The 26,453-nt window shown below is 43.3% G+C and overlaps 1 protein-coding gene across 1 annotated transcript in view; it reads right to left on the bottom strand.

Moving 5' to 3' along the window:
- CCT7 (chaperonin containing TCP1 subunit 7) overlaps positions 1–26,453 on the bottom strand; it is a 99,040-nt gene that overhangs the window by 47,059 nt on the left and 25,528 nt on the right. The window contains exons 4-8 of the mRNA XM_033953705.1: positions 25,333–25,458; positions 24,096–24,148; positions 13,051–13,222; positions 11,735–11,899; positions 9,947–10,135 (exon numbers count right to left, since the gene is read on the bottom strand). Coding sequence (XP_033809596.1) covers positions 9,947–10,135; positions 11,735–11,899; positions 13,051–13,222; positions 24,096–24,148; positions 25,333–25,458 — 705 coding nt within the window. The remainder of the gene's footprint in view (positions 1–9,946; positions 10,136–11,734; positions 11,900–13,050; positions 13,223–24,095; positions 24,149–25,332; positions 25,459–26,453) is intronic.

The following is a 26,453-nucleotide window of genomic DNA, read 5'->3' as shown; positions in this document are numbered from 1 at the left end:
GAGTATACTTTGATGTTTCATCTTTTAAATTTCTGCTACAATCTTTAGTTCTAAGCCAGCTGGACTACTGTAATATTATTTACTTCACTGGTACTAAAAAAAATAAAAAAAAATTTTGTAGATTACGTATTATCCAGAATGCAGCCGTTCAACTGCATTGGTTGCCAGTCGAGGCTCATGTGCAATTCAAGTTTGGTTGCATTTGTTTCAAGGTGTTATCTGGTCTTACACCCAATTACCTTGTGAATTCATTCACATTTGCAAATTCAAAGCAACCTCGATGCACACATGTTCTATTTGTTTTTCCATCTGTTAAAGGCTTCTATCTTATCAAGCAGCATTTTGGGATAAGGATCAAGCAGCATTATGGGATAAGGATTTGAATCTTTAATAGCCATTTCTAGCTCTTAACATTTTAGGAGACACTTGAAAACATATCTATTTACTAGATTTTTAGGCAGTTGATGTAGCACATCTAATTGTATTTTTATTCTATTTTTGTAAACCACATAGAACTTAATGGTATTGCGGTATAGAAATAAATTTTTATGTTTATGCTATTCTAGTGACAAAGCAGATCTGAAAATTGTACAGCAATATAGGCGAATAGCACAGTTACTTACCGTAACAGGTGTTATCCAGGGACAGCAGGCATATATTCTCACATGAGGGTATTTCGCGCGGTCGCTGCGTTTATTTGTCTTGTTTATCCTTTTTTTCCTTTCTTTTCAAAAAAAAAAAAAAAAAAAACTTTCGATTTCGTCGCTTCCGGGGGCTCCCGGTAGCTGTGGCCGAGGAACCTCACTTGTTCCCGGCCTCTCTTGGGCCCATGTCCCGGCCCGTAACGGGCTTTAAAAAGTGCGGGCGCTGTGAACGGCTGCTATCAATTACTGATCCTCACAGGTGCTGTTTGAGGTGCTTGGGGCCCCAACACCCGACAGCGGCCTGCGAGAAGTGTGCCACCTTCCAGAAGCGGGCACTCAAACGCCGCAAAGCCCGCATGGCAGAACTTTTCTCGGTCGAGTCCCCGCCCGGGAAGGCCTCGAGTTCGGCCTCGGCTTCGGCCCCGGCCTTGACCTCGGCCTCGACATCGGCCTCGACCTCAGCTTCGGGACCATCGGCTTCGCCTCGGGCATCGTTGCCATCGAAGCAGCCGGCCTCATCCAAGGCCTCGGGTAAGTCTCCACTTCCCTCCTCAGCTCCAGGATCATCCAAAAAGCCATCCTCGGGCTCTTCGGCGGGAGGGTCCACCTCTGTTAAGTCCAAGATGCCCGCGTCCGCTGCCCCGAGGGAATACTCGAGACCGAGGTCGCCCTCTGAGGAGCAGCGGCAGGTCTTGCCGCAGGGAATGTCAATCCCGGTGTTCCAAGACTTGCTCCGGGCGTTAATCGCCTCGGAGCTCACCGGGGCCATTGAACATCTGCAGCAGGCTTCGGCCTCGACTGCTTCGGCCCCGGTGGCCCCGCAGTTGGCGACCTCGGCCTCGGGTACCGGGGCTTCGGCTCCCGAGGCGCCCACGGCCTCGACCTCGGCAGTACCCTCGGACCCGGCTTCGCGGGATCCGCCGGAGCGTAGCGTGCGCCCAAAAGACAAGGTGCGCCGGGTGCGGAGGATCTCGTCTTCGTCCTCGGAGTCCTCGCGGGGTTCATCACCCTCGGGCAGGTCTCGGACGAGGCGCCGTCCGAGGAAGGCCAAGCGGTCTCGGGCCTCGCCTCGGCGGCGCGGTCGTTCGTCGCCGGCCGGGGCCGATGCCTTGCAAGTGAGGGACCTGCGGGTGGATAATCCCGTCTTGTTCCGGTCTCCGGCCAGGGAGAGCTCCCGGGCTTCCTCGCCGGGACCGAAGGGTCGGGCTTCGGTGCCTCGGACCCCGGGGGGATCCCCGAGGGGTTCCTTTAGACGCACCCGGTCTCCGACTCCGTCGAGGTCGCAGGACTGTGCCTCGTTGGGGTCGGGGTCGGGTAGGGAGCCCAGATATTCTCACGAGGCCTCTCCCTTCGGCTCCGCCGGGAAATCTCGGTCTCCCTCTCCTCCTGCTAAACCTTCCTCTTTTACGAGGTTCGTGCAGGATATGGCGGCGGCTTTGGGGGTAGACTTGTCTGAAGGGTCCACTTACACCAAGGAGTTTTTAGAGGAGCAGGATCTTCCTGCCCCACCTCGGGAATCCCCGCGCCTTCCGGTTAACAAGGTCCTCTGTCAGACCTTCCTGAGGAATCTTGAGGCTCCCTTGACGGTCGCTGTGGTCCCCTCAAAAATGGAGTCGAAGTATCGCACCCTTCCCATCAAAGGGTTCGAGAAGGGCCAACTTTCTCACACTTCGCTCCTAGTGGAATCGGCGGTTAAGAAATCGCAGCCCTCCAGGGTCTCGGCCGCGGTCCCGCCGAGTAGGGAGGGCCGGACCTTGGACAAATTCGGGCGTCGTCTCTATGCGAACTCTCTCATGGCAACGAGGGTCCTGAACTACGCCTTTTCGTACTCGTCCTTCCTGCGTACGATGGTGAAGGACCTCCCCTCTTTTCGTGAGGTGATACCTGAGTCGCATAGGGACAGGTTTGCCACCTTCAGCTCTAATCTGGCCCAGCTGCGCCTATATTTGTTCCACGCAGTTTACGATGCGTTTGAACTTGCCTCGAGGGTATCGGCCTGTGCGGTGGCCATGCGCCGGCTGGCGTGGCTTCGTACCCTCGAGATGGAGGCGCATTTGCAGGAACGCCTGGCTAACTTGCCGTGTGTTGGGTCGGAATTGTTCGACGACTCTTTGGATGCGGCGACCAAGCGGCTTTCCGAGCAGGAGCGCTCTCTGGCATCCCTGGTGCGCCCGAAGCCTAAGGCCCCTACCCAGCGTCCCTTCCGGCAGCCCCCGAGAAGGTATCCTCAGAAGTCTACGCCGGCCTTTTCCAGACCGCCGCCACGGCGTCCACCCCAACAGAATAGAGGTGGCCCCTCTAAGCCCGTTGCGCAGGGGGCGGCCAAGGCCGCGCCGTCCTTTTGACGGGATGGGCGGTCGGGGGCGGGCCCCCACCGCGGCATCGCGCCACCCCCTCCCGATCGGGGGTCGGCTGACGGCTTTTGCCGGGGCCTGGTCTGCGATTACGTCAGACGCATGGGTGCTCCGGACAATCTCAGAGGGCTATTCGCTAAACTTCTCCAGTCCACCTCCGGACTTGCCTCCCGGAGCCGAGGTCAAGGCCGGGGCCGAAGCCGAGGCCGAACTCGAGGCCTTCCCGGGCGGGGACTCGACCGAGAAAAGTTCTGCCATGCGGGCTTTGCGGCGTTTGAGTGCCCGCTTCTGGAAGGTGGCACACTTCTCGCAGGCCGCTGTCGGGTGTTGGGGCCCCAAGCACCTCAAACAGCACCTGTGAGGATCAGTAATTGATAGCAGCCGTTCACAGCGCCCGCACTTTTTAAAGCCCGTTACGGGCCGGGACATGGGCCCAAGAGAGGCCGGGAACAAGCGAGGTTCCTCGGCCACAGCTACCGGGAGCCCCCGGAAGCGACGAAATCGAAAGTTTTTTTTTTTTTTTTTTTGAAAAGAAAGGAAAAAAAGGATAAACAAGACAAATAAACGCAGCGACCGCGCGAAATACCCTCATGTGAGAATATCATGCCTGCTTGTCCTGGGATAATATATGTATACACCCTGTGGAGTATGCACCTGATACTGGTGCACAAGGCTATGAAATGGAATCCTAAAAGTTGTAGAACAATTTATGTGGATGAACCTTAAGGAGTAGACCTTTAGAACTGCTTTATAAGAGTGAAGTTAATTAGTACCTCTGGCAAAAAAAAACAAACAAACAAACCTAAGAGCACCAATGTAGCAATATGAAGTAAGCAACTAAGGATCCCCAATTCAGAGAACAGATTCCATCTCTCAGAATAGTTAAGCCAAACTACAAGCAACAAAGCAGCATTAGAAACTCAACATTTCCTAAATCAAAGTTCATTATACCAGGGAAAAATCCAAAGGGGCTGTGAAGGATGAAAGGAGCTTGGACTAATGCGAGAGCTCAATCTGAAGGCCAAACTGATAAAATAGAGAATGACATGGAGACAAAAATTGTCCTTGTCCCATCAGCCTCTGTCCTCATTTGCACAAGCCTCAAACACTTATGATTTTATATTTAAATCATTTTATTAAAATATAAAAAGGGACAATATTCTGTATAATTGTTTATAAATCACAAATAGAACCTTCCATTTTGATCTGGTTTTTGTACAACCTTCCCAAAGATTCAGTTGCCTATGTTTGTATATCATCTGGGAAGATAATTGGATTGTCTTTCAGACATGGGTTTAGAAGAGAATCTAAACCAGTGGTTCCCAAACCTGTCCTGGGGGACCCCCAGCCAGTCAGGTTTTCAAGATATCCCTAATGAATATGCATGAGAGAGATTTGCATACCTGTCACTTCCATTATATGCAAATCTCTCTCATGCATATTCATTAGGGATATCTTGAAAACCTGACTGGCTGGGGGTCCCCCAGGACAGGTTTGGGAACCACTGATCTAAACTATGTAGTAGATGAACAGGAAAATAAATATTTATTAAATGTTGGAAATGTTCCTTAATGCCAGTAACGATGGCTGAATCTGTTACAGTAACAGTAGGATCAGTGTTCTCCTTAGGGCCTTTTAGCTGGGCGGTCCGCCCAGCTAATTTAGACCAGCGCCCGGCTATCATCTGCTGCCTCCGCCGCTGCTGAACATTAAAAAAAACAACCAAAGAAACCCGGCTTGGAGATTTCAGCCCATAGCTAACTTATGCTCCGGGGCTCTATTGGGGGAAATGCTGCCGGGTCCTGCCTTCGTGGAAACAGAAAGTAGGCAGGACCCGGCAACAAGAAGAGCAAATGCTTCACTAACCTATCTCCCGCCTTAGCCCGTAGCGAACGTTTGCTTCAGGGCTCTCAACATGTTCGTGCCGGCTTCCCTTCTCTTCCCTCCAAAACCGGAAGTTATGTCCGGGGGGTGGGGGGGGGGTGGAGAAGGGAAGCCGGCACGCACATGTTGAGAGCCCTGAAGCAAGCGTTCGCTACGGGCTAAGGCGGGAGACAGGTTAGTGAAGCATTTGATCTTCTTGCTGCGGGGTCCTGCCTACTTTCTGTTTCCGCGAAGGCAGGACCCGACAGCATTTCCCCCAATAGGTGGATCGCGATCTTGGGCCAATCAGCCTTCCTCTTCCCGACTGCAGAATTGACTTCGGGGAGAGGAATACTGGTCGGCCGAAGCAGGGAGAGCTTGGGGCAGCGTCGGCTTTCGGGCCTGTTATTGGTGGCGGTTTGGGTCCTGGTCCCCGATGGCAGTGGCAGTGGCTTGGGGGAGGGCAGGGAGAAAGAAAGAAAAAGGGCAGGCAGGGAGACAGAAGGAAAGAAGAGAAACAGAAAAAAAAGAAAGGGAGGCAGAGAGAAAGAAAGGGCAGGGAGAGAGGAAGGAAAGTTTGGGGGAGGGAATGAGGTCTGGAGGAGAGGAAGCATATAGGCTAAAAGAAGGGAAGAAAGATTGGATGCACAGTCAGAAGAAGAAAGTGCAACCAGAGAATCATGAAATAACCAGACAAGGTAGGAAAAATGATTTTATTTTAAATTTAGTGACCAAAATGTGTCTGAATTTGTATCAGCTGTCTATATTTTACACTAAGGTCCCCTTTTACTAAACCGCAATAGAGGTTTGTAGCGCAGGGAGCCTATGAGCGTCGAGAGCAGCGCTGTGCATTCAACGCAGCTCCCTGCGCTAAAAACTGCTATCGTGGTATAGTAAAAAGGGAGGGGGTATATTTGTCTATTTTTGTATGGTTGTTACTGAGGTGACAGTGCATAGAGTCATCTGCTTTGACCTCTTTGAAAAACCCTGGAATAGGAATGATAATTAACATTTTCTATGCGTACAGTGTGCTTTGTGTTTTTTTTAAATTTTATTGTTGGTAGATCATTTTGACTTGGTCATTTTAAAAGTAGCTTGCAAGCCCAAAAAGTGTGGGCACCCCTGCTCTAGAACATCGCTCCTTAGTTTTATCAAGTGGTGCAGTGAGGGGCCAGCACTTTACATCTTATCTCCTCATGTACAGCACGGTTCTTTATTCTAAGCAGCTCTGGCACTAACAGTACTACGGGTGCCTTATGCTACTTTCACTACCACTTGCAGTCAGGTTCGGCATTTTATCATAGTTTTGGTTTTTTATTTAGTTTTTCACCAGTATTTATTTATTAAAGCAGCCTTTTTTAACAGCCCGATGCCCCTCCCCTATCAGTGTGCATTCAATCCACTGCCGACATTGTTTTGGCGCCTCTTTCAACAGATCAAACATCATTGCCCCACTGTCGCGTGTTCACATTTATTCTGCGTACGAGTTTATCTCATCAGTGCAGAGACCTTTTTGGTAAGTCCATTTTACTCTCCCTTTTTTACTTTCCTGAGTGCTGTGGTTTTATTCTTTGGTTTTAATAGAAGCTCATTTGAACAATAATTTAGATCTTTCCCAGGTTTCACTTTTCATCTACCCGGTCTTTTCTGGTTTCCTTTCTATAGTCTGCGTTTCATCTGGAGTCTTTTGAGTTTAGAATTACATTTTATGACATATTTTTGTGGTTATAATTGTATGACATGTCTAATTCGGTCAAGTTATCCATTCTTTTTATTATTTTTTGTCCCCTCGCCCCGGGTGCCAGCCTTAGAGGGGTGCACAGCTGGCTGGATCCAAAACTTCTGAGCTGCTCTAAATGGCACCTGCACCTCAGCGCGGCTGCCGTACTTATTCCGAAGCATAGTCGGCAGCCACACTGAAGTGCAGGAAGGTCCTGCGATGACTGCATTTGCCGCCTCTGCCTCCGGAAGACGTAAGTGGCGTCGGAAGGGGTGGACTGGCAGCTGCAGTCATTGCGGAACCTTGCCACAACTCCCTGTGTCTGCTGGCCCACCCCCTCCAACATCACTTACATCTTCCAGAGGCAGAGGCAACAGAAGCAGTTATCATGGAACCTTGTGATTTGGAGGGAGAGATGAGCATAGAAGGGTGTTAGAGGGAGAAAAAGGGGGTCAGGGTGGTATGGAATGGTGGTGGAGGGAGAGAAAGGGGGCAGATGCTGATGGAATTGGTGTGCAGGGAAAGGAGAGAGAGACATAAGGGAGAAGGATACTGGATGGAATTGGGTTGGAGGGAAAGAAAGGGGGCAGATGCTGATGGAAGTGGGGGGAAGGGAGAGAAGAGAGTGAAATGCCAGACCATGGGTGTGTGGGAGAGGGAAGGGAAGAACAGGAGAGAGATGCCAGACCATTGGAGGAGGGAAGGGAAGAAGATGGATGCCAGAATACTAGGGGTGAAGGGAGAGATGGAAGGGGAATGAATATAAGGAGAGAAGATGCCATATAGAAGGGGCAGAGGGTAGACAGTGGATGAAAGGAAGAGAGTGACAAGACTATGAGGAAAGCAGAAACCAGAGAAGACAATGTAGAAAAAAATTATATTTATTTTTTTTTGCTTTAGGGGAGATGCATCGCTGTTTCTGTGGTATTGCATTGTATACAGAGTCCAGCTTCATGGTGGTTCAATTTAACCTTTGTCTACGTTTTTCTATTTTATCCCCCCTTTTACAAAACTGTAGAGGGTTTTTTTTAGCACCGGCCATGGTGGTAATTGCTCAGAATTCTATGAGAGTCTGAGCTGTTACCACCATGGCTAAAATCCACATTATAGTTTTGTAAAAGGGAGAGGGGTTAGTTGTGATTACATATTTCATACTAGGCGAAGGTGTTTTCTGTGTGTTCGAAAGACATGGTTTTCAGTTAGTATTCACTGTGTAGGATTGATCTGTACTAGTCTGGCTTGTTTAGTTTTACAATGGGTGTATTGATGTTGTACTGCTCAGTGCAGTATGAAAGATGCTGCCTTTTCCTAGGTACACTCTTGTGTGATGTGTGGATTGTTACTAAAAATCATGTTTTTCATACAGATGGGGGGGTGTAAAAAAATGATGGGCCTCGGGTGTCACATATGCTAAGTACACCACTGCCTTCATAGTTTATATCTAATCCACAAACCTGCTTTTAGGACCTACAGGGTATGTATCCCTCTGATTCATGACAATTTCACTTCTCATGTTATCTTATCCATTCTTTTTATTATACAACTGCTCAGATAAGCATCATTCTTTGACGTGATTGGACCTTGAAAACTAATGGCATCAGTGTTCTCCCCATAAATTTTTTCCAGCCATGAAAACTATTTGCTGCATTTAGTATGCCACAAAAAACATTTGCTCTGTTTAGTGTGCCGGAGTTTAAAAAGTTTGAGAGATGCTGCTCTATACCATTTGAAAGAGGGCAAATATCTAATTATTCACTTCTAGAATTGCATACTTCTTAAATTTAATAAAAAATTATGGAACAAGTGTCAAACCTTAAGAAAGGCAGTCATACTGAGCATTGGAAAATAACTAATATAACTAATAATAATTAACTAATACAAATAGTACACATTTAGGGCTCTTTTTACTAAGCTGCGCTAGCAGTTTTACCACGCGTTTAGCTTGCGCAGAATTGCCGCACGTGCTAAACACTAATGCCAGCATTGAGCTGGCGTTAGTTCTAGCCGTGTAGCGCGGCAATTCTGCATGCGCTAAAAACGTTATTGCAGCTTAGTAAAAGGAGCCCTTAATTTTCCCCACCACCAAATTTCCCCGTCCCGCCCCACCCGGCTACTTTTTCATGCCACCCGGCTGGAAAAAATTTCTGGGGAGAACACTGAGGATGCTTAAGCAGCTGGGCACATGATGGAAGGACACTGCAGATTGTAGGAGTCTGATCAGCAAACAAAACTCTTGTTGCCACATCAAAGGAAGACAAGACACAAATGATGCAATTTAACATTAGTTAATTTAAATACAAAAGCAGCTTCTGCAGTTTTTTTAAATTATTGAATTCAATTGCCATTCTGTCTAAGATGTGTTAAGTTTTTACATATTGATATCAGTCTCGTTTTTAGAGAATGACCCAGGGACAAAGTATGACCTTGTCCCCGTTCCATGGGCTCTTTCCCTGCCCTGCAGTTAACCACAGGTACCTGTCCCACATGTAATTCTCTACTGCTTTTTAAGACTGCCTAGAATTAGCAACTGTCATATAGTGTCTTGCTTCCCCCCAAACCCCAAGTTATCCACGGCAGGTCCTAGATTAGTTTTGCTGAATTCAAGTAAAGGAAAATTAATGCATTAGGAACAAATTTCACCTCTTATTCTGCTAGACCAGTCTAGCAAGTGGGATGTACAAGGCTCAGGGCAAGAAGACAAGAATTCTCCAGGTACCGTAGACACACTGCAAGGCGACCTATACAAATTAAGGAGTACAGATTCTGAGGGATAATACCTAGGCTGAGTGCTGCCCCTTAGCTTGCAAGATGGATATGCTAGAGGTGAGGAAACAGCTGTACCATATTGAAGGGAGTATTCTAGCACCAACTCTTCAAACAGCAGAAAGAAATATGCAGCACCAAACATGACCACAGGGCTCTTGTGACTACTTCTGAAGGAGCTGATCTAGAAAGCAGATCATCAAGACAATACGAAAACATCCCAAAAAATGATTTGGCCTTCTGAGATTCTGCCAGGGGGTGGGGGAAAAACCTGAGCAGATAGACAGAAGCCAAACTGAAACAGGAATTGGGCTATCCCTAAATCCAAGTTGAAGTTTGCAGACAGAGGTGGGCTTTTGATGAAGCTGTTTATTTGTCACATCTATGTACTGTATGTGGTTAATGTGTTATTTAAATTTGACAATGTTTTGATGTATTTATAAACTATGCTTCATTATGGATATTTTTAGTTTAAGCTAGCTAGGATGGCATAAAAAGAAGGAAGTTAAAATTTTCTTCTTATAGTGAAATTAGGTTAGTCTTGCTTATGTAGAAAGCACTGAAGTGACCACATATAAGTTTTATAAAACTGTAAAACTTACCATCATAGTCCTTTTCAAGTCTTCTTCAGGGACTCTACCAGCACAAAACAGATCTCTGTCAGCAAAGTACTGAGTCGCAACATCACCAATGGGTAGTTTAGACAGGACAACCTTAGCACCTGATTTGTGGATTCTTTCTAACTTGTCATACAAGATGTTCCATTCTGCATCAACAATAGCTTGATAGTCCTAGAGAAAACACACACATGGTCAGCTCAAATTTAATGCTCCCAATACATCTTACATAATACAAGCAGTTGGTATTCTGCAAAAGTGCAAAGTATTGAACATACCCCCCAAAAAACTTTTTCCCTTCTCAAATATGAGGATGTTTAAAAGCTATTACTCTTTCTGGAAAGTAAAACCCCAACTTCTGAATGACTCCACAATTCTGACCAAGCATTTCCAACTATAAGTACTGAGGGGAAAGGAAAGAGGTACTGGGCCCATGTGGTGAAAGGAGTGGAGCTGGAGGGAAGGGAGAGATGCCAGACCCACACCTGGGCGCTGAAGGGAGGGGATAGAGTTGTTGGACCCATGGGAACGGGGCTACAGGGAAGGAAGAGAGGTGCAGGACCTGCAGGAAGGAAGAGAGAGAAAGGGAGAGAAAGAGAAAAGCTGAACCAAGGAGATGAAAGAAGAGTAAGTGAAATATTGAACAAAGCAGAGGGAGGAAAGTGTGTGTGGGAGATACATTGGTGTTAGGGAGTAAGAGATGGGGCAGGGATGGAGACCAACCTCGCAGGGACAGGGCGGGGACAAATTTTTCTCCTATGTCATTCTCTAGTTAGAATAACCCCAGAGGAGATTCAGAGAGGCATGCCCTTCAAAAATGAGTCCTCTCGGAACCACCAGCGCAAGCTGTTCCTCACTTTCTCGTCCAGGGAAGATGCAGCTGGAGAGTAGAGCATCCTTGAGTGGATGTATATGTGCTCTTGCCCAGGGAACAACTTCCAGGCAGGCTACCACTGAGCCCAGCAACTGGAAGTAATGCCAGGCAGTGGGGTTTGGCTTCGCTAAGAGACCTGTAATCTGCTTCCTGAGTTTCCGATGCAGTCCTTCACAATGTTGAAGTAGATGCCCAAATACTCCAAGCACTGGATCAGTTCTAGATGACTCTTCTTGAAGTTCACTATCCACTCCAGATCTCTTCGGAGATTTACAACTTGCCACACTGCTTGCTCTCCCTCCAGCCTTGACAGGATTCTGACCAGCCTACCGCCCAAATATGGGTGTACCTTTAAACCCATCCTGCAGAGGTGAGCTGCTGAACAGACAGAGCAGAACATATCTTCTCAACTTGCTTTCAGAAGGAAAAACTGAAGAGGGTACCATACTTCACTGGTGAAGGAGGAGGAGCAGAAATATGCGACTGACATCCTTCTACAAGCAATTCACAACTAGGGGATAAACACCTAGAGTACAGACTCCTATGTCTTTGCAGCAGAATTAGGAGCAATGAATTAGCTACATGTCACTAATGCAACATCAACAATTAATTTTAAACAGTGACGTGCTAAAAACAGACTGAGGTAACAAATACACCTATTCTATTTCTTATTCCACATCAAGTTCTGTAAATCTAAGTGGGCCAGAATAAGCCCAACTAACAGCAAAAATTAAGTCTTCACATTTACCTTGAACATTACAAAATATTGGGACTTTTTTAATTACAAAGTCAAATGCTCCACACAGACACTTGAATATAGAAAAAGGGTCCCTGAATGCATTTTCAGTCTATCCTGCTCTCATCTGTATATGAACCAGCTAACTTGTTTGTAAGCTCACCTCTACATTGTTGACTCTCACTTCAGCATTATCTTTCTCAGCTTTGAGTTCCAACTCAATGTTCAGTAGGGCAATCTTTGGAGACTCATACTTTTTAGGCTGCATTTCAAAGCCAGCATAGGAAAATGTTTTCTTGAAAGCAACTCCAGCCACCAACTGAGATTCCTGAAAGAAGAATTTTGAAATGTGTCTTAAGTAGACTTTTAAAAACACCATGTATCTCTCAAACCCTAGAACAGAGTTTAAAAAGTACATTAAAGATAACATTTATAACAGATAACGCTAATTAAATTCAAATACCTTCTAAATATGATCAATGGAATAAGATAAAATACATGGGATCAAAACCAGAATCCAATACTCAGTACAAGAAGATTGTATATCCAAACTCCATATAAACACTGAAGAAAATCTGGACTCTGCTGTCTGTGTGTTGAAAAGGCATACATAAAACTTAACAATACATCTCCAAAACCTATTTTGTAAATACACTTCAGAAGTTCAAGCTACTGTATATACTCAAATATAAACCAATCTGAATATAAACCAAGGTAACCTTTTTAACCAAAAAAGGAGGAAAAAAGATTGACTCAAATATAAACCAATTGTTTATATTTAAGTACTGGTACAGGGCAGAAGCGGCCCCTCCTCCCTTCCCTGGTGTCTTGTCTGCCAGCTCCACGGCCAAACAGCCAGCCAATCCACCCCCCTTCCAGACCCACCACAGGCCTTCAGTACTGCCCTGGTGGTATAGTAGGGCAGACAGTCAGTCTGCCCTCCTTCCCAGACCCACTGCGGCCCTCCAATACTGCCCTGGTGGTCCATAGGAGCGGGGAACTGGAGCTGCCATCAATCTCTCCCTCCTGGTGACTTTGTGCAACTAGCCTGCCCCTCCCCTTCCCTCCCAGTTCCCCTATGGGTCTACCTTAGATCCCTGGTGGTCCAGCGTGAAACCTTTACACTCCTGCCCGGAAGAGTCTGTAGTGAAAATATGACTGCCGTGAAATCCCGCAGCATACTTGCGGGATCTCACCGCTGGACCACCAGGGACCTAAGGTAGATACAAAGTCGCTAGGAGGGAGGGATTGGCAGCAACTCCAGCTCCCTTTACCACTAGACCACCAGGGCAGTACTGGAGGCCCCTGGTGGATGCAGGATGGGGGTTAGCTCAAATATAAACCAAGAACCCCATTTTTGGACCATATTTTTGGCTCAAAAATCTCAGTTTATATTAGAATATATATGGTACTCAAAAAGCAAGATTATATCTGAATTTAGAAATTAAATCCAAAAGAGGGAAACCCCTCCAAACATACTTCCAGGGCACCTCCCTGAACCTTCTTGATGCCAATCATTTTGAGCTGAAGTAGTTCATCAAGCATGGTGACTGCATCTACCACCATCTTAGAAAAGAAATCCTTTTGCAAGGCAATCAACTTGGAGCTCAGAGCTGTGGCTGCACATTTTTCCAGCAGACGCCTCTGTTCACTGAGAAAGTTAGTGAAAATAGTAAAGTTAATGTTAAAGACACTCAGCAAAAACACTTTTCTTCATAGGTAACATAAATTATAAATTTTTCGTTGTAAATTTGTTTATTGATAAAATTTTCAAATATATAAAACAAAAACACAGAGGTTCAGCAAATAGAAATCCACAATGACACAATCTCTCCAACCCCTTACCCCCAAATTAGTGTAAAGATTACATTACATTACATTACATTAGTGATTTCTATTCCGCTTGTGCCTTGCGGTTCTAAGCGGATTACAAGTTAGAGGACTGGACATTTCCAGTAGCATTGCAGTACATGTAATCAAGAGTGTGTCCAGTTACAATTGTTAGTCTGGACTTTTCCAGGAGAAATTGATAGCAGGTAGTAGATAGTGATAGGTTGTTTAGACGAATAGAGATAATACTGTTCGGATTCAGGGTATTGCTGGTGGTGGTGATGGAGGTGGTCGTGAGAACATTTTCTAATACTTTTATGAGGTTATGATGATGGGAAGTGTTTTTTGAAGAGATGAGTTTTGATTTCTTTTCGGAATACTTTAATGTCTGTAGATTTGGTCAGTAGATTGGTGATGGTAGTATCGATCTTTGCTGCCTGTGTCGCTAAAAGGCTGTCGTATAGTTTCTTTCGTCGTGTTCCTTTGAGAGGGGGGTGAGTGAATAGGCTCTGAGTTCTCCTTAGTCTGTGTGAGAGGTTACGGTGTAGTCTATTATTTAGGTAGCTGGGGGCTGTTCCATGTATTACTTTGTATAGTAGACAATAGAATTTGAACTGGGATCTTGCTTTTATTGGTAGCCAGTGTGAGTCTAGGTATGCTTTGGTGATGTGGTCATATTTGCCGAGTGAGTAGATGATTCTGAGGGCTGTGTTCTGAACTGTCTGTAATTGTTTTATCATGTAGTTTGGGCATGATAGGTATAGGCTGTTACAGTAATCTACAATACTTAGTACTAGGGATTGTACTACTATCTTGTATTGATCTTTGTTGAAGAATTTTCTTATTTTTCTTAGGTTACGTATTGTGAAGAAAGCTCTTTGGATGATTTTGTGGATTTGAGACTGCATTGTGCAGTTTCTGTCTAGTTGTATTCCCAGGATCTTGAGTGTACTTTGCATTGGGTACTTGATTGTATTTAGTACTAGTTCTGTGAGAGATGGGTTTTTTTCCTTCTCTAGTAGTAGGAATTTAGTTTTTTCCGAGTTCAGTTTTAGTTTATGACTTGACATCCATTTTTCTACCGTTTCCATTATTATTTTCAGGTGGTTTGTGGATAATGGGTCTTGAATGTTAAAGGGGAGGAGGATAGTTATGTCATCCGCGTAGCTGAATGACACTGTGTTTAGGGCGTCTAGGGTTATGCCTAGGGATGCTATGAAGAGGTTAAATAATATGGGTGATAATGGTGATCCTTGTGGTACTCCACATGGGTTTGACCATGGGTCGGATATGTGCTCTTTTGATTTGACTTTGTATGTTCGTGTTTTGAGGAAGCTTCGGAACCATTTGTGAACATTACCTGAGATTCCTATTGCGTCTAATGTCTGGAGTAGCGTGTGATGGTCAACTAGGTCGAATGCCGCAGAAAGATCGAGTTGAATGAGAAGCAGCTTGTTTCCTTTGCTGAGGTGTTGTCGGACAATGTCTAATAGTGATACCAGTAGAGTTTCTGTGCTATGGTTGGTTCTGAATCCGGATTGTGATGGATGTAGTATGTGATGGTCTTCAAGGTAGTTGGAGAGGTGTTGTGCGACAAGGCCTTCTGTTATTTTAATGTATAGTGGGATTGAAGCGATTGGTCTATAGTTTGCAGGATTATCTATAGGACCTTTGGGATCTTTTAGGATAGGTGTAATTATGATTTCTCCTAATTCCGGTGGGAAATGACCTTCACTTAATGTTGTTTGAAGCCATAGTGTGAGGCTAGCTTTAAATTTGGTGGAAGCTGTTGCTAGTAAGTATGAGGGACAGTTGTTTAAGTCACATGAGGATTTGCTGTATTTTTTGTAAAGCCTGTCCAAGTCTGACCATTGTATCTTTGGGAAGTTTGTCCATATCCTGTCTGCTGGGATTGCTTCATCTGTTTTGGGATTGATTCGTATTTCTTCTATGTTGGTTCTTGAGTTGTTGAATGTGGATCTGGTTGTGATGATTTTGTGTTTGAAATGATCTGCTAATTGGGTGGCTGTGGGAGTTTGGTTTCCTTGGGTGGCGAGAAATGGTTTGGTATCAGTGAGATTTCTTACGATGTTAAAAAGTATTCTAGTGTCTGGTTTTTCGGTGCTGATGAGTTTGGAGTAGTAGTTTTTTCGTTTTTCCTTCAGTTTGGTATTGTATTGTTTGATTAGGATTTTCCATTCATCTTTGATGTGATTGTGTTTTTGTTTTTTCCATGTCCTTTCTAATTGTCTGCATTTTCTTTTTAGTTGTAGAAGTTCGTCGTCGAACCATTTATTAGATGGTCTGTCTATTTTGTTTTTGTTTTTTATTGGAGCTAGTTCGTTTAGTGTAGATTCACTGAGGGTCCGCCAACTGTTTATGAATTCTTTGGGGTTATTGGGGTCGATTTCGGGGTCGACTGTGTTCCAGAATGTGTGAGGTTCGATTTTCGGTCTGATCTTGATGAGTGATTTCTTTGGGATGGGCTTGTTGTTATTTTGAGCCCAATTGATGGTGAATGAATATTTGTAGTGATCTGACCATAGAGTAGGGTGCCAGGACCCGTTTGAGATGTAGATGTTTTGTTCGTTTTGATTTGGAGATGAATAAGCTGCTATATCGAGTTGATGACCTTTTTCGTGTGTGGGTTCTGGGTTGAGAATTTGATAGGATAAAGTGTTGAGGTATGAGAGTATATCTGTTGTTTGTTTGGATGATTGATCTTCTAAGTGGAGATTTAAGTCTCCGAGGATCAAGTTATGTGTGGAGGAGAGTGAGTTCTGGAAGATGAATTCTTCAAGTTCTTGTTTTGAGGTGTTCCATTTACCTGGTGTAATGTAGCAAATAAGACAGTTCAGGTTTCCATTGAGTGATTTGTCAGATATTTGGCAGGCTAGCAGATCTAGATAAGGGGTGGAGTGCTTGGTTAGTACGTCGATGTTGAGATTGTTTTTTGTTATGATTGCTAGACCTCCTTCAGTACAATGCAGAAAATCACATAGTTCAAAATAAACCCCCCCCCCCAACCCACCCCAAAAGCAACTTTCACATAGGGTTACAAAAATATAGCTAAACACTCAGGTCATGATGGACATTCACACCACCTAATATAAGGATTCCACACCTTGAAAAAGGGTGTAAGACGAGACTTTGTCAATGCCGTCAGTTTAGACATACGAAAAATAAAATCTACTTTTCGTAATAAATGAAGTCGACCTGGGGGAAAGGCCTGCTTCCAATATGCCGCCAATAAAAGACGAGCAGCAGTAAAGATATAACAAGCCAATTTATGGGTATTAGAAGACAATGAAACCAAAGGTAGATGTAAAAGAGCACTACCCATAGCTCGAGAAATCGTAGTGTTTAAAATATCAGACAACAGTTCAAAAACCATATCTCAATATGGGATTACCCTCGGACAATCCCACCAAATGTGAAGAAAGGTACCCAAGTGACCACAGCGTCTCCAGCATAAGTTAGATACTTGAGGATACATAAGATGAAGACGCTGGGGTGTAAGGTACCATTGATAAAGCATCTTGTATCCGTTTTCCACCAAAGAGCTGGCTATAGAAACTCGAAGCAGGCGACTAAACACCCGCTCCCAGTTAATAATCGGCGGCACTGGGCGTAAGAGTCCCTCCCAAAGAGATAGATATTTAACCGGTGGAGCCTGTTGTTGAATAAGGGCTTTATAGAATCTAGTGATACACCCCTTACCACTACTACCCATAATTGCCCACTCCAGGGTGGTTTCCTCCAAACAAAGATTAGCAAGAGCCCTGCGACTAATAAAATCTATTATTTGACAATAGCGAAAATGATCAGTCAGCGGCAAATCATAAGCTTCCCTCAATTCCAAAAATGATAATAATCGTCCATCTTCCACAAAATCTCCCAAATCCATAAGACCCATTTGGGCCCAAACACGAAAACGACAATCAAATCTTCCAGGTGCAAAACCCCACGAGGCCCACAGCGGGGTACTACGAAAATACAGTCGAGAAGGGAAAAACCTATTGCGCAGCCGAATCCACATCACAAACGTATGATGCAAAAAAGGGTTAGCCCCTTTAAACAATTGTCGAGCCTCTTCCACTTTTAACCAAGGGATCACCCGACAAAGCTCTTCCGATCCCAAAATTTTTTCCCCTCGAACCCAGCTTTTTGATCTATCCTTACACCAACTCAAAAAAGACTTCAATTGAGCTGCCTCATAGTAACGCCGCAAACAGGGTACTGCCATAACCCCCTGAGATCGAAGTTGATACAACACATTCCTAGGTACCCGTGGGGGTCGACTCTTCCAAATATATTTAAAAAATTTTTTCGCCACCCCACGAAAGAAAGCAGCAGACAAAGGAATTGGCAAAGCTTGAAAAAGATAAAGTAATTTCGGCAAAACCAACATCTTCACACTTTGTATACGACCAAACCAAGATAAGGAAACATTCTCCCATCTATCTAGATCTACCCAAAGAGATTGTAAAATCAATGGATAATTAACTTCAAACAAAGAGCAAAGCCGCGTTGGCAAGTTTCAAGTTTTATTTCACATTTGATGAATCGCCTATTTCAGAATTCTAGGCGATGTACATAATATAATAAAGAAACTTTAACCTAATTACAATAAAATCAATTGTGACTGACATGAGAGATAGGGAAGGAGGGTAAAGTTACAATGGGGAAGAGGAAAAAAAACAAAAAAACCAGGGAAAAACGAAAGGTAGGGTAAAAATTTTTCAAAGCATTTCTTGCATATTTGTTTGAGCCAAATCAACAATTTAGAAGATTAAAAATTAGTTAAAGACGTCCATAAGTTTAGTTATAGATCAAAGGCGTCCTTAAATAAATGAGATTTTAAAAACTTTTTGAATACTAGGATATCACTTTCTATTCTAATATAATGGGGAAGGGAATTCCACCATTGTGGACCTGCAACAGTAAACATGTCAGCTCTTCTCGTTCCAATGATTTTTAAAGAAGGCACAGTTAATAAATTTTGATTAGATGAGCGCAAAGATCTTTGAGGTTTGTATGGGATAAGTGATTTTAAAATAAATTGTGGTTCACTAAATGTGAGGGACTTAAAGATTAGGAACATCAGTTTGTAGAGGATCCTATGGTTAACTGGTAACCAATGCGCGTCTATTAATAATGGGGAGACGTGATCAAATTTTTTTGCATTATAGATTAATTTTATGGCCGTGTTCTGAATGATTTGAAGTCTTCTTTTTTCTTTTTGGCTGATATTTAAAAATAGGGCATTACAGTAGTCGATTTTGGCTATGATGAATGAATGAATTAAAATCTTTAAAGAGGAGGGATAGAGAAATTTAGAAATAGATCTTATCTGTCGAAGTTTGAAGAAACATTGTTTAACAATGGAGGAGATGTGTTCGTGATAAGATAAATTATTATCAAATAGTACTCCGAGAATTTTAACTATGGGTTCCGTGCTGATAGGTATATTATTAATAAGAAAAGGTTTTATAAGTGAAATATCTTTTTTCCATTTAAATAGGATGGATTTGGTCTTGTTAATATTAAGAGCTAGTTTGTTTGAGTTCAACCAGTTATGTATTAGTTCTAATTTTTGATTAATAGAGAAGATGTCAGTGTCGCTTTCAGGATCTACGGGATGAATCAATTGAATATCATCCGCGTATGAAAATGGGATAAAACCTGTTGCCTGACAGATTTCTAGTAGTGGTGATAGGAAAATGTTAAATAGTAAGGGAGACAGAATGGATCCTTGTGGGATTCCAAAAGTTGAGGTAAAGATAGAAGAATCTTCATTATTAAATCTGACGGATGAAGTTCGGTTGTTGAAATAGGATTTAAACCATTTTAAGACATTCCCGGTTATTCCTTTTTCTTCAAGTCTATTTAGAAGTAAGTCGTGGTCAATTGTGTCAAAGGCGGCCGAAATATCTAAGGAAAATAGGATGACAGATCTATGATGGTCTAAGTAGTATTGAATATTAGATGTTAAACCTATTAGAGAGTATTCTGTATTATGAAACTTTCTAAATCCAGTTTGATGTGGATGTAACGCGTTTGTTTTTTTGAAGAAGTCCGAAAGCTGGTTAAATACTAGTTTTTCTGTAAGTTTGGCAAGAAATGGTATGTTAGCTATCGGGCGGTAGTTAGATAACTCATTGATGTTGATTTTGTAATTTTTAATGATAGGAGTAATTGATGTATACTTCCATTGAGGTGGAACTGTAGACGTAATTAAACTGTTTTGGATGATAGACAGTATAAAAGGACCAAAATGTGAATAGAATTTTTTCAAAAAGAATGGTGGAATTAATTCTGATCGAGAACTTTTTGTATTCACTTGGGAAAACAGAGATTCAATCTCTTGTAATACTGGAATTTTAAAGTTTGCACATTTTGCTGTTGGTATGTGGATTGGTTGATCAGAAATAATAGTATTTGTGGACGTGTTTTGAGTAAAAGAATTGCGTATGTTATTTATCTTGTAGGTGAAAGCATCGGCTAATTCTTGGGCTTTTAGAGAAGATTTGTGCAAAGAGGTTTTTATTTTATTTGTGGGGTCCATGGATTTTAAAATGTTATAAAGTACGGAGGAATTTTTTGCTTTTTCAATTTTTTTAGAGAAGTAAGATTTTTTTGTCAGATTAATTTTGGTTTTATATTGACACATTGACACCCAAATAACGTATAAATTTAGATGCCCATTTAAAAGAATAATTAGCCTTCAAAAAAGCACAATCCCCTGGGTAAACTGACAAATTCAATATCTCAGACTTATCCATATTGGTCCGAAATCCGGATACAGCACCATAGTCAGACAATTCACCAATTATTCCCGGGAGGGTAACACATGGATCAGTTACAGTAAAAATAACATCGTCAGCAAACATCAACAACTTAGTGGAAAGTCCATTACAAACCATTCCATGAATAGAATGCTGAGCACGAACATGAGAAGCTAAAGGCTCCATCGCCAGCGCAAAAAGTAATGGCGAAAGTGCACAGCCTTGTCTTGTTCCTCTGGCTAACTGAAATGAGTCTGTATAACCCCCATTAATCCATAGAGCTGCTAAAGGCTTAGTATAAAGAATCTGAATCCACGTAAAAAATTTTCCTCTGATACCCATAGCTGATAGAGTGCTCAACAAAAATGGCCACGACACCCTATCAAAGGCCTTTTCAGCATCAACACTCAGAAGCAATGCTGGCATCTTTTCACGTTGTACAAACCAAATCAAGTGAAGCAATCTACGAATATTATCAAATGTTTGTCTCTCCGCAATAAAACCCGCTTGGTCGTCCTGTACTAAATAAGTCATATAACCTTGCAACCTACGAGCCAGAATCTTTGTAAAGATTTTATAATCAGTGTCTAGCAACGAAATTGGACGATATGATCCACAAAGCGTAGAATTTTTTCCCGGTTTCAAAATAAGTGTTATACCCGCTAATCTCCATGAAAAAGGCAACTCCATAGTCCATACCCATTTCTAGACTATTAAAAGCCCGAGTAAGAGGGCCCACAAGCAAATGTCTAAAACATTTATAGAATCTATTCGTAAAGCCATCTAACCCAGGTGCTTTCCCATAAACCAAAGTGGAAATTGCCCACTGAGTTTCAATTTCCGAAATAGGGGCTGACAAACACTCTGCTTCTTCAGATGTCAATTCAGGAAGCTGTGTCTGAGCCAAATAATTATCAATTTGAACTTGAGACACATCTTGTTCAGGAGTATAAAGGTGTTGATAAAAAGAAAGGAAAGCACCTGCAATAGATTCCGGCGTATAGCAGGCTGAACCATCAGAGGCTGTCACCTTAGTAATCACATTCCTCAATTTTTGAGCCTTCAACTTATAAGCCAACTGACGGCTCGCCCGATTACCATATTCAAAATGTTTTTGTTGGACCGATTGTAATTGGTCTGATAATTCATCTAATTGCTTCACCTGTAGATCTTTTCGCACTTTATCTAAGCGCGTCAGCAAATTAGGAGAAAGATCCCGCTTATGTTTTTGTTCTAAATAATGCAATTGTTGTCGTAAAGCTTCCTGCTTTCGCCCACGTTCTCGCCGTCGATGTACTCCAATAGAAATAATACGACCTCGTAAGACTGCCTTCATACCTTCCCAAAATATCAAGAGAGAAATCTCATCACTAGTGTTAAACTGAATATAATCCTTCAAATTCTGCTCTATTCGGGACACTATTACAGGATCCGCCAATAAGCTATCACAAAATCGCCAAAACCGCCACCCAAAGGAAGCCATATGAGGATGCAAAACAAAGTGTACCGCAGCATGATCTGACCACACACGCTGAGCAATTCTAACATCTGACACCTGGGAAAGTAAAGCCTTATCAATGCCCCAAAAATCAATACGAGAATAGCAATCATGTACTGTTGAAAAATAAGTATAATCTTTGGTGGTATGATATAGATGTCTCCAAGGATCAATCAAATCCCAGGACATAAAGAAAGAGTGCAATTGCTTTCTATCAGATTTTCCATAATGAATCGACTGTGACGAGTTATCCAATCCAACATCGTAGGTCAAATTAAAATCCCCCCCTACTAATAAAGAACCCTCTGCAACCCCTCGCAACACCAGGTCTAAAGATTCCAAAAAATCTTTTTGCTCTGAATTAGGAGCATAAATATTACAAAAAGTATATAGCACCTGCTGTAGTTCTACTTTCAAGATTAAATAACGACCCATCGGGTCACGTACCACTTGTTTAATCTGAGGATCAAGGTGCTTAGCAAAGAAAATCCCTACTCCATGTTTTTTAGACCCCTCCTCATTTGAAGCAAAATATATATGGGGATAACGAGGATGTTTCAAGAGCGATTCATACTGAGGTTTAAGATGAGTCTCCTGAAAGAAACCCACCCCAGCCTTCAACCTATCAGCCTCTTTAAAAAGCAATTGCCTCTTTCGAGGTACATTTAGACCCCGTACATTTAAAGTAAAGAAAAAAATACCTTCAGGAGCCATTCATACCAACATACCCGCACGCAACCATACTCCCTGCAAACAACCCTTCACAACCCAGCATAACAAACCCCACATTGAAAACCAGCATCAGAAAATAAAAAACCCCTTTCCCATTCCTCCCCCCTACCCCCCTCCCCTCCCAACCCCAACCTAACCAAAGGCCCTCCGTATGGTGGGCTAGAAGAGAAAGTGATATCCCAACATACCCCAAATCACACCGATCATATGATAAATAGTACGAGAAGAGGTCATATACTCTAAAAATAAACAAGAGCAACCAAGAATCGCAAATCAGTCAACCAATAACCAGACAAAGCAGCACAAAAATTCAGGTAAGTCCAGAAGCCGAATTCTGCTCCAGGCCAGATCTCCGCTGCAGTCGCTTGCTACTAGTAGGGACCCGTTTCCAGCGTTGCGATGAAACCCCAGTTCCAGATGATGTAGCCGGCTCTTCTAAAGGTGCATAAAGTTGAGCTTCACGTAATATAACTGCAGCTTCCTCCACCAAAGTAACTCTATGCTGTTGAGAAGCCACTTGAAAGGAAAGTCCAAAAGGAAAAAGCCATCGATAGCTGATAGCATGGGATTGTAAACAGCGAGTAATCTCCCGGAAATCTCGACGTTTTCGTAAAGTAATTGCGGACAAATCCGCAAATAATTCCACTTTAGAATTTTCCCATGTTATATGCCCCACTTTTCGAGCGGCTTGAAGAACTTGAGCTTTAACTGGGTAGCGCGTAAAACAAGCTACTACATCCCGGGGCCGATCACCTACCCGGGGACCCAGAGCTCGATGTACTCTGTCAAAATCAATCACAGGTATAGGAGCCTCTGGGTCAGCTGCCTGGAGAAAGCGCGTGCAAATTTCCAACAAATGAGCCTGTAACTCCGAAGCAGCCAATGATTCAGGGACCCCTCTAGCTCGCACATTACTTCGTCGGCTGCGATTCTCTCCATCTTCTAGGCGAAGTTGAAAATCTTCCTGTCTGCGTTCCAAATGAGCGCACCGCGTTTGCCGGGCCACTAGATCCGTATCGTGGTCAATAACGCGTTCTTCAAACTCATGCAGCCGAGCCCCCTTATCTTGCACTGATTGTCCAATCTTAGCCACCTCCGATTGCAAAGTGCTTTGGATAGAAAGCATTGTAGATTTCAAATCTGCCATCCATGCACACATTTCCCCAAAGGTGGCCGAACGAGCATCAGACTCTGTACTCAGCTGGGCAACGCCCTTACCGTGTTGTGGTTCATCAATCTCACAGGCCTCAGAGTTATCCGGCGGCTGGTAAGCATAAGTTTTCAAATCAGCTCGCCCTTTTTTAGTTGCCATCTGTAGCCCGCTAGTTTTCCACTCCAGATTATGTAAAAAGTGAAAAATACTAGCCTCGTACTGCTAACTTAAAGCTAAAAGTTCAGCGTGATTCGGAGAAGCTACGATTTTAAGCCACCATCGCTCCTGATCATAAATTATAAATTATTGTAAAAAGCTTTCTGTCTGCCCAGAAAGAAGAAACAAGTTGAGCAATTATCCAGAGCAGATGGCCATATTTGAACTTATTTGTTCGGATTCAAGATTTCCTCTCTTGATTATAATGTCCTCCACCAATACAGCAATTAGTTTTCTCTAGGCATTATTATAAACTGCTAGTTGACTCAGACCTGTAGTAAATTTTATACAACACTTGATAACTTACTTTTTATCTTCTTTCTTCACAGTAACTGCAATTGCTTTGATTTTGTTTACAGCCTAATAAGAAACAAAAATTAAATTACAATTTAATACTATGTTGGTGAAAACTAGTTTACCTAGCACTAAACTAAAACACTAGTTTACCTAGCACTAAACTAAAGCATCACTCAGTCTGTCTTTTGACATGCTTTTCCCTCCCCAATTCACCATATCATGATCGAGCCCTCAGTCCACGTTCTCCATTCTGCCTCATCCAGAATCTCTCCCTCTTCCCACTCAATATCCCAGTGCCCATTCTATATCTCACCACTGTTTTCCCATTCAATTCCACAGTCCCTCATTTAATCATACCCCTCAAGAGGCACCTCTCTTCTCAAGTAGTATGTTGGGCTTCCAGTGCTGTCCCTCCATGCCCCACCTTGTAGCTACTACTATGTGCACTAAAAAAGCAGCTGGCATTTTGCTTCCATATACTGGCAATGTGCTGGCAGCAATGGCAAGGTGAGAAATAGGAAAGTAATCTCTCTCAGGATCTCTATAAAATCATTCCCTGGGCTCTAATGCCTACAGATAGCCATGTGAACAAAGTCTGCTGCCCCTCCCTCAATATAGTTAAAGACACCTGGCTCTGACATAATGATGTACCATTTACTGTACATAATGTGCCACTGGGCAGTGAAACTAAAGGGCAGCTCCATGACACTGCTGAGGGTGGATATCTCATGTTCAGACAGAGCAAAACTGGGGTAACCTAATGGTTAGTGCAGCAACCTGAGAACCTGGAGAACTGGGTTTGATTCCCACTACAGCTGCTTGCGACTCTGGACAGGTCACCTAAACTGCCACTGCCTCTGGCACACAATAAGTACCTGGATATAATTTGTAAACCAATTTGATTGTAACCACAGAAAGGTGGTATATTAGATCCCAATCCCTTTCCTTTCCTAACTGGGACAGGGTTGTGGGCTGAGCTTGCCTGGCCCTTATTTTATATCTTTGTAGTAAATAATAGTATTAACAACTGCATGAAGCAGGTACTGGCTTGTCCTACTATACTCTTACTAGGATATTAGTGGATTCTGCATTCCCAAAAACAAAGACCAACAAGAAAGCAACATCCCCAAAGCCCACCAAAAATGTATAAAAATTATAGGCTCCAATACAGCATAATACAACATCTGGCATCCCATCTTGACATGCTGCTTTATGAACCACATTATATGGCAGAGTGCTGGCATTACCAGCTGGGTTGCAGAATGAAATGCTCTGATGATGATCTGTGGATGCAAGCCTTCCTCTACATAGGGTTTCACTTGTTTCAAGAACTCAGAAGCAAGGAGAGTCACAGATGTCGTGCCATCACCAACCTGAAACAAGAATTTCAATTTTAGGCAGAATATTTTTGCAACAATAAAAAAATGGAAAATCAGCATCCAATTTCCATTAATATAACCCAATATTTCATAACTGTTTCCACACAAATCCATGGCGCGGGAGTGGGCCTTCGGTGCCAGGAGGGCCCTCTTGCTGTTATCACTGCTGTTTGAGGGAGGAGGGGTTTGGCATGGCAGGAGGAAGTGGGCATTCCTCCTGCTGCTTTCACTGGAGCAGGGCGGGGGGGGGGGGGGGGGGGGGTTCCCAGTGCCACATTCATTGGATAGGGCTGCTGTCATTAAGGGAGGAGGGGTGGCTTTTTTTTCTTTTTATAATGGGGGCAGATATTGTGCTTGTGTAACACACATAGCATCTGTGCCCATTAAAAAAAATTAAGAAAAAAAAAAAAGGTTTCCTGTCTGAATGGCAGGAGCCTGCTTTCAGAGCTTCCCCTGTCTTAGCTGTTTGGGGTTCCTCTGCCAGCTCTGCACCTGTTGAGAGTTGCTTTCACAGCTGTCAATCGGATGGCAGAGTCAGAGATTACAAAGAACATCCGCGTGAATAATTTGCATGCAAACTTTTTACTGCATCAATATCACTTTCTGAATTGGTCAAAAAATTGGTTCAGTGCAGATCCACAAAGTCTTACTGATCCTCTTAGTGCATCTAGCCCCTGGAGTTTACCCAAAGTCTTCTTCAGTAAGGCATACAATAAATTGCAACAATCCAGGTGACAACACACAACTGTCTGCATTATTCAATCACAACGGTCAGGTGCAATTAATTAACTATCCTTAATCTACTCAGAGTCACACCTCTCATGCAGCCTGTTTTATTACAGTAGAACCCAAAACAAGGAAGAGTCAATTCCAAAATTTCAAATTCTGTATACAACTCAGGCCACTAACCAAACCAGTAAAATATTGTCTTATTTAACTTTAATTCACGAATAGGTGCTCACTCTGGTCCATACTTCCCAACTATAACT

This window comes from Geotrypetes seraphini, chromosome 1, assembly GCF_902459505.1.
Source record: "Geotrypetes seraphini chromosome 1, aGeoSer1.1, whole genome shotgun sequence".
NCBI classification, from domain to species: domain Eukaryota; kingdom Metazoa; phylum Chordata; class Amphibia; order Gymnophiona; family Dermophiidae; genus Geotrypetes; species Geotrypetes seraphini.
The sequence above is the reverse complement of the archived record's forward strand: the minus strand, read 5'-3'. Positions and strand labels throughout refer to the sequence as shown.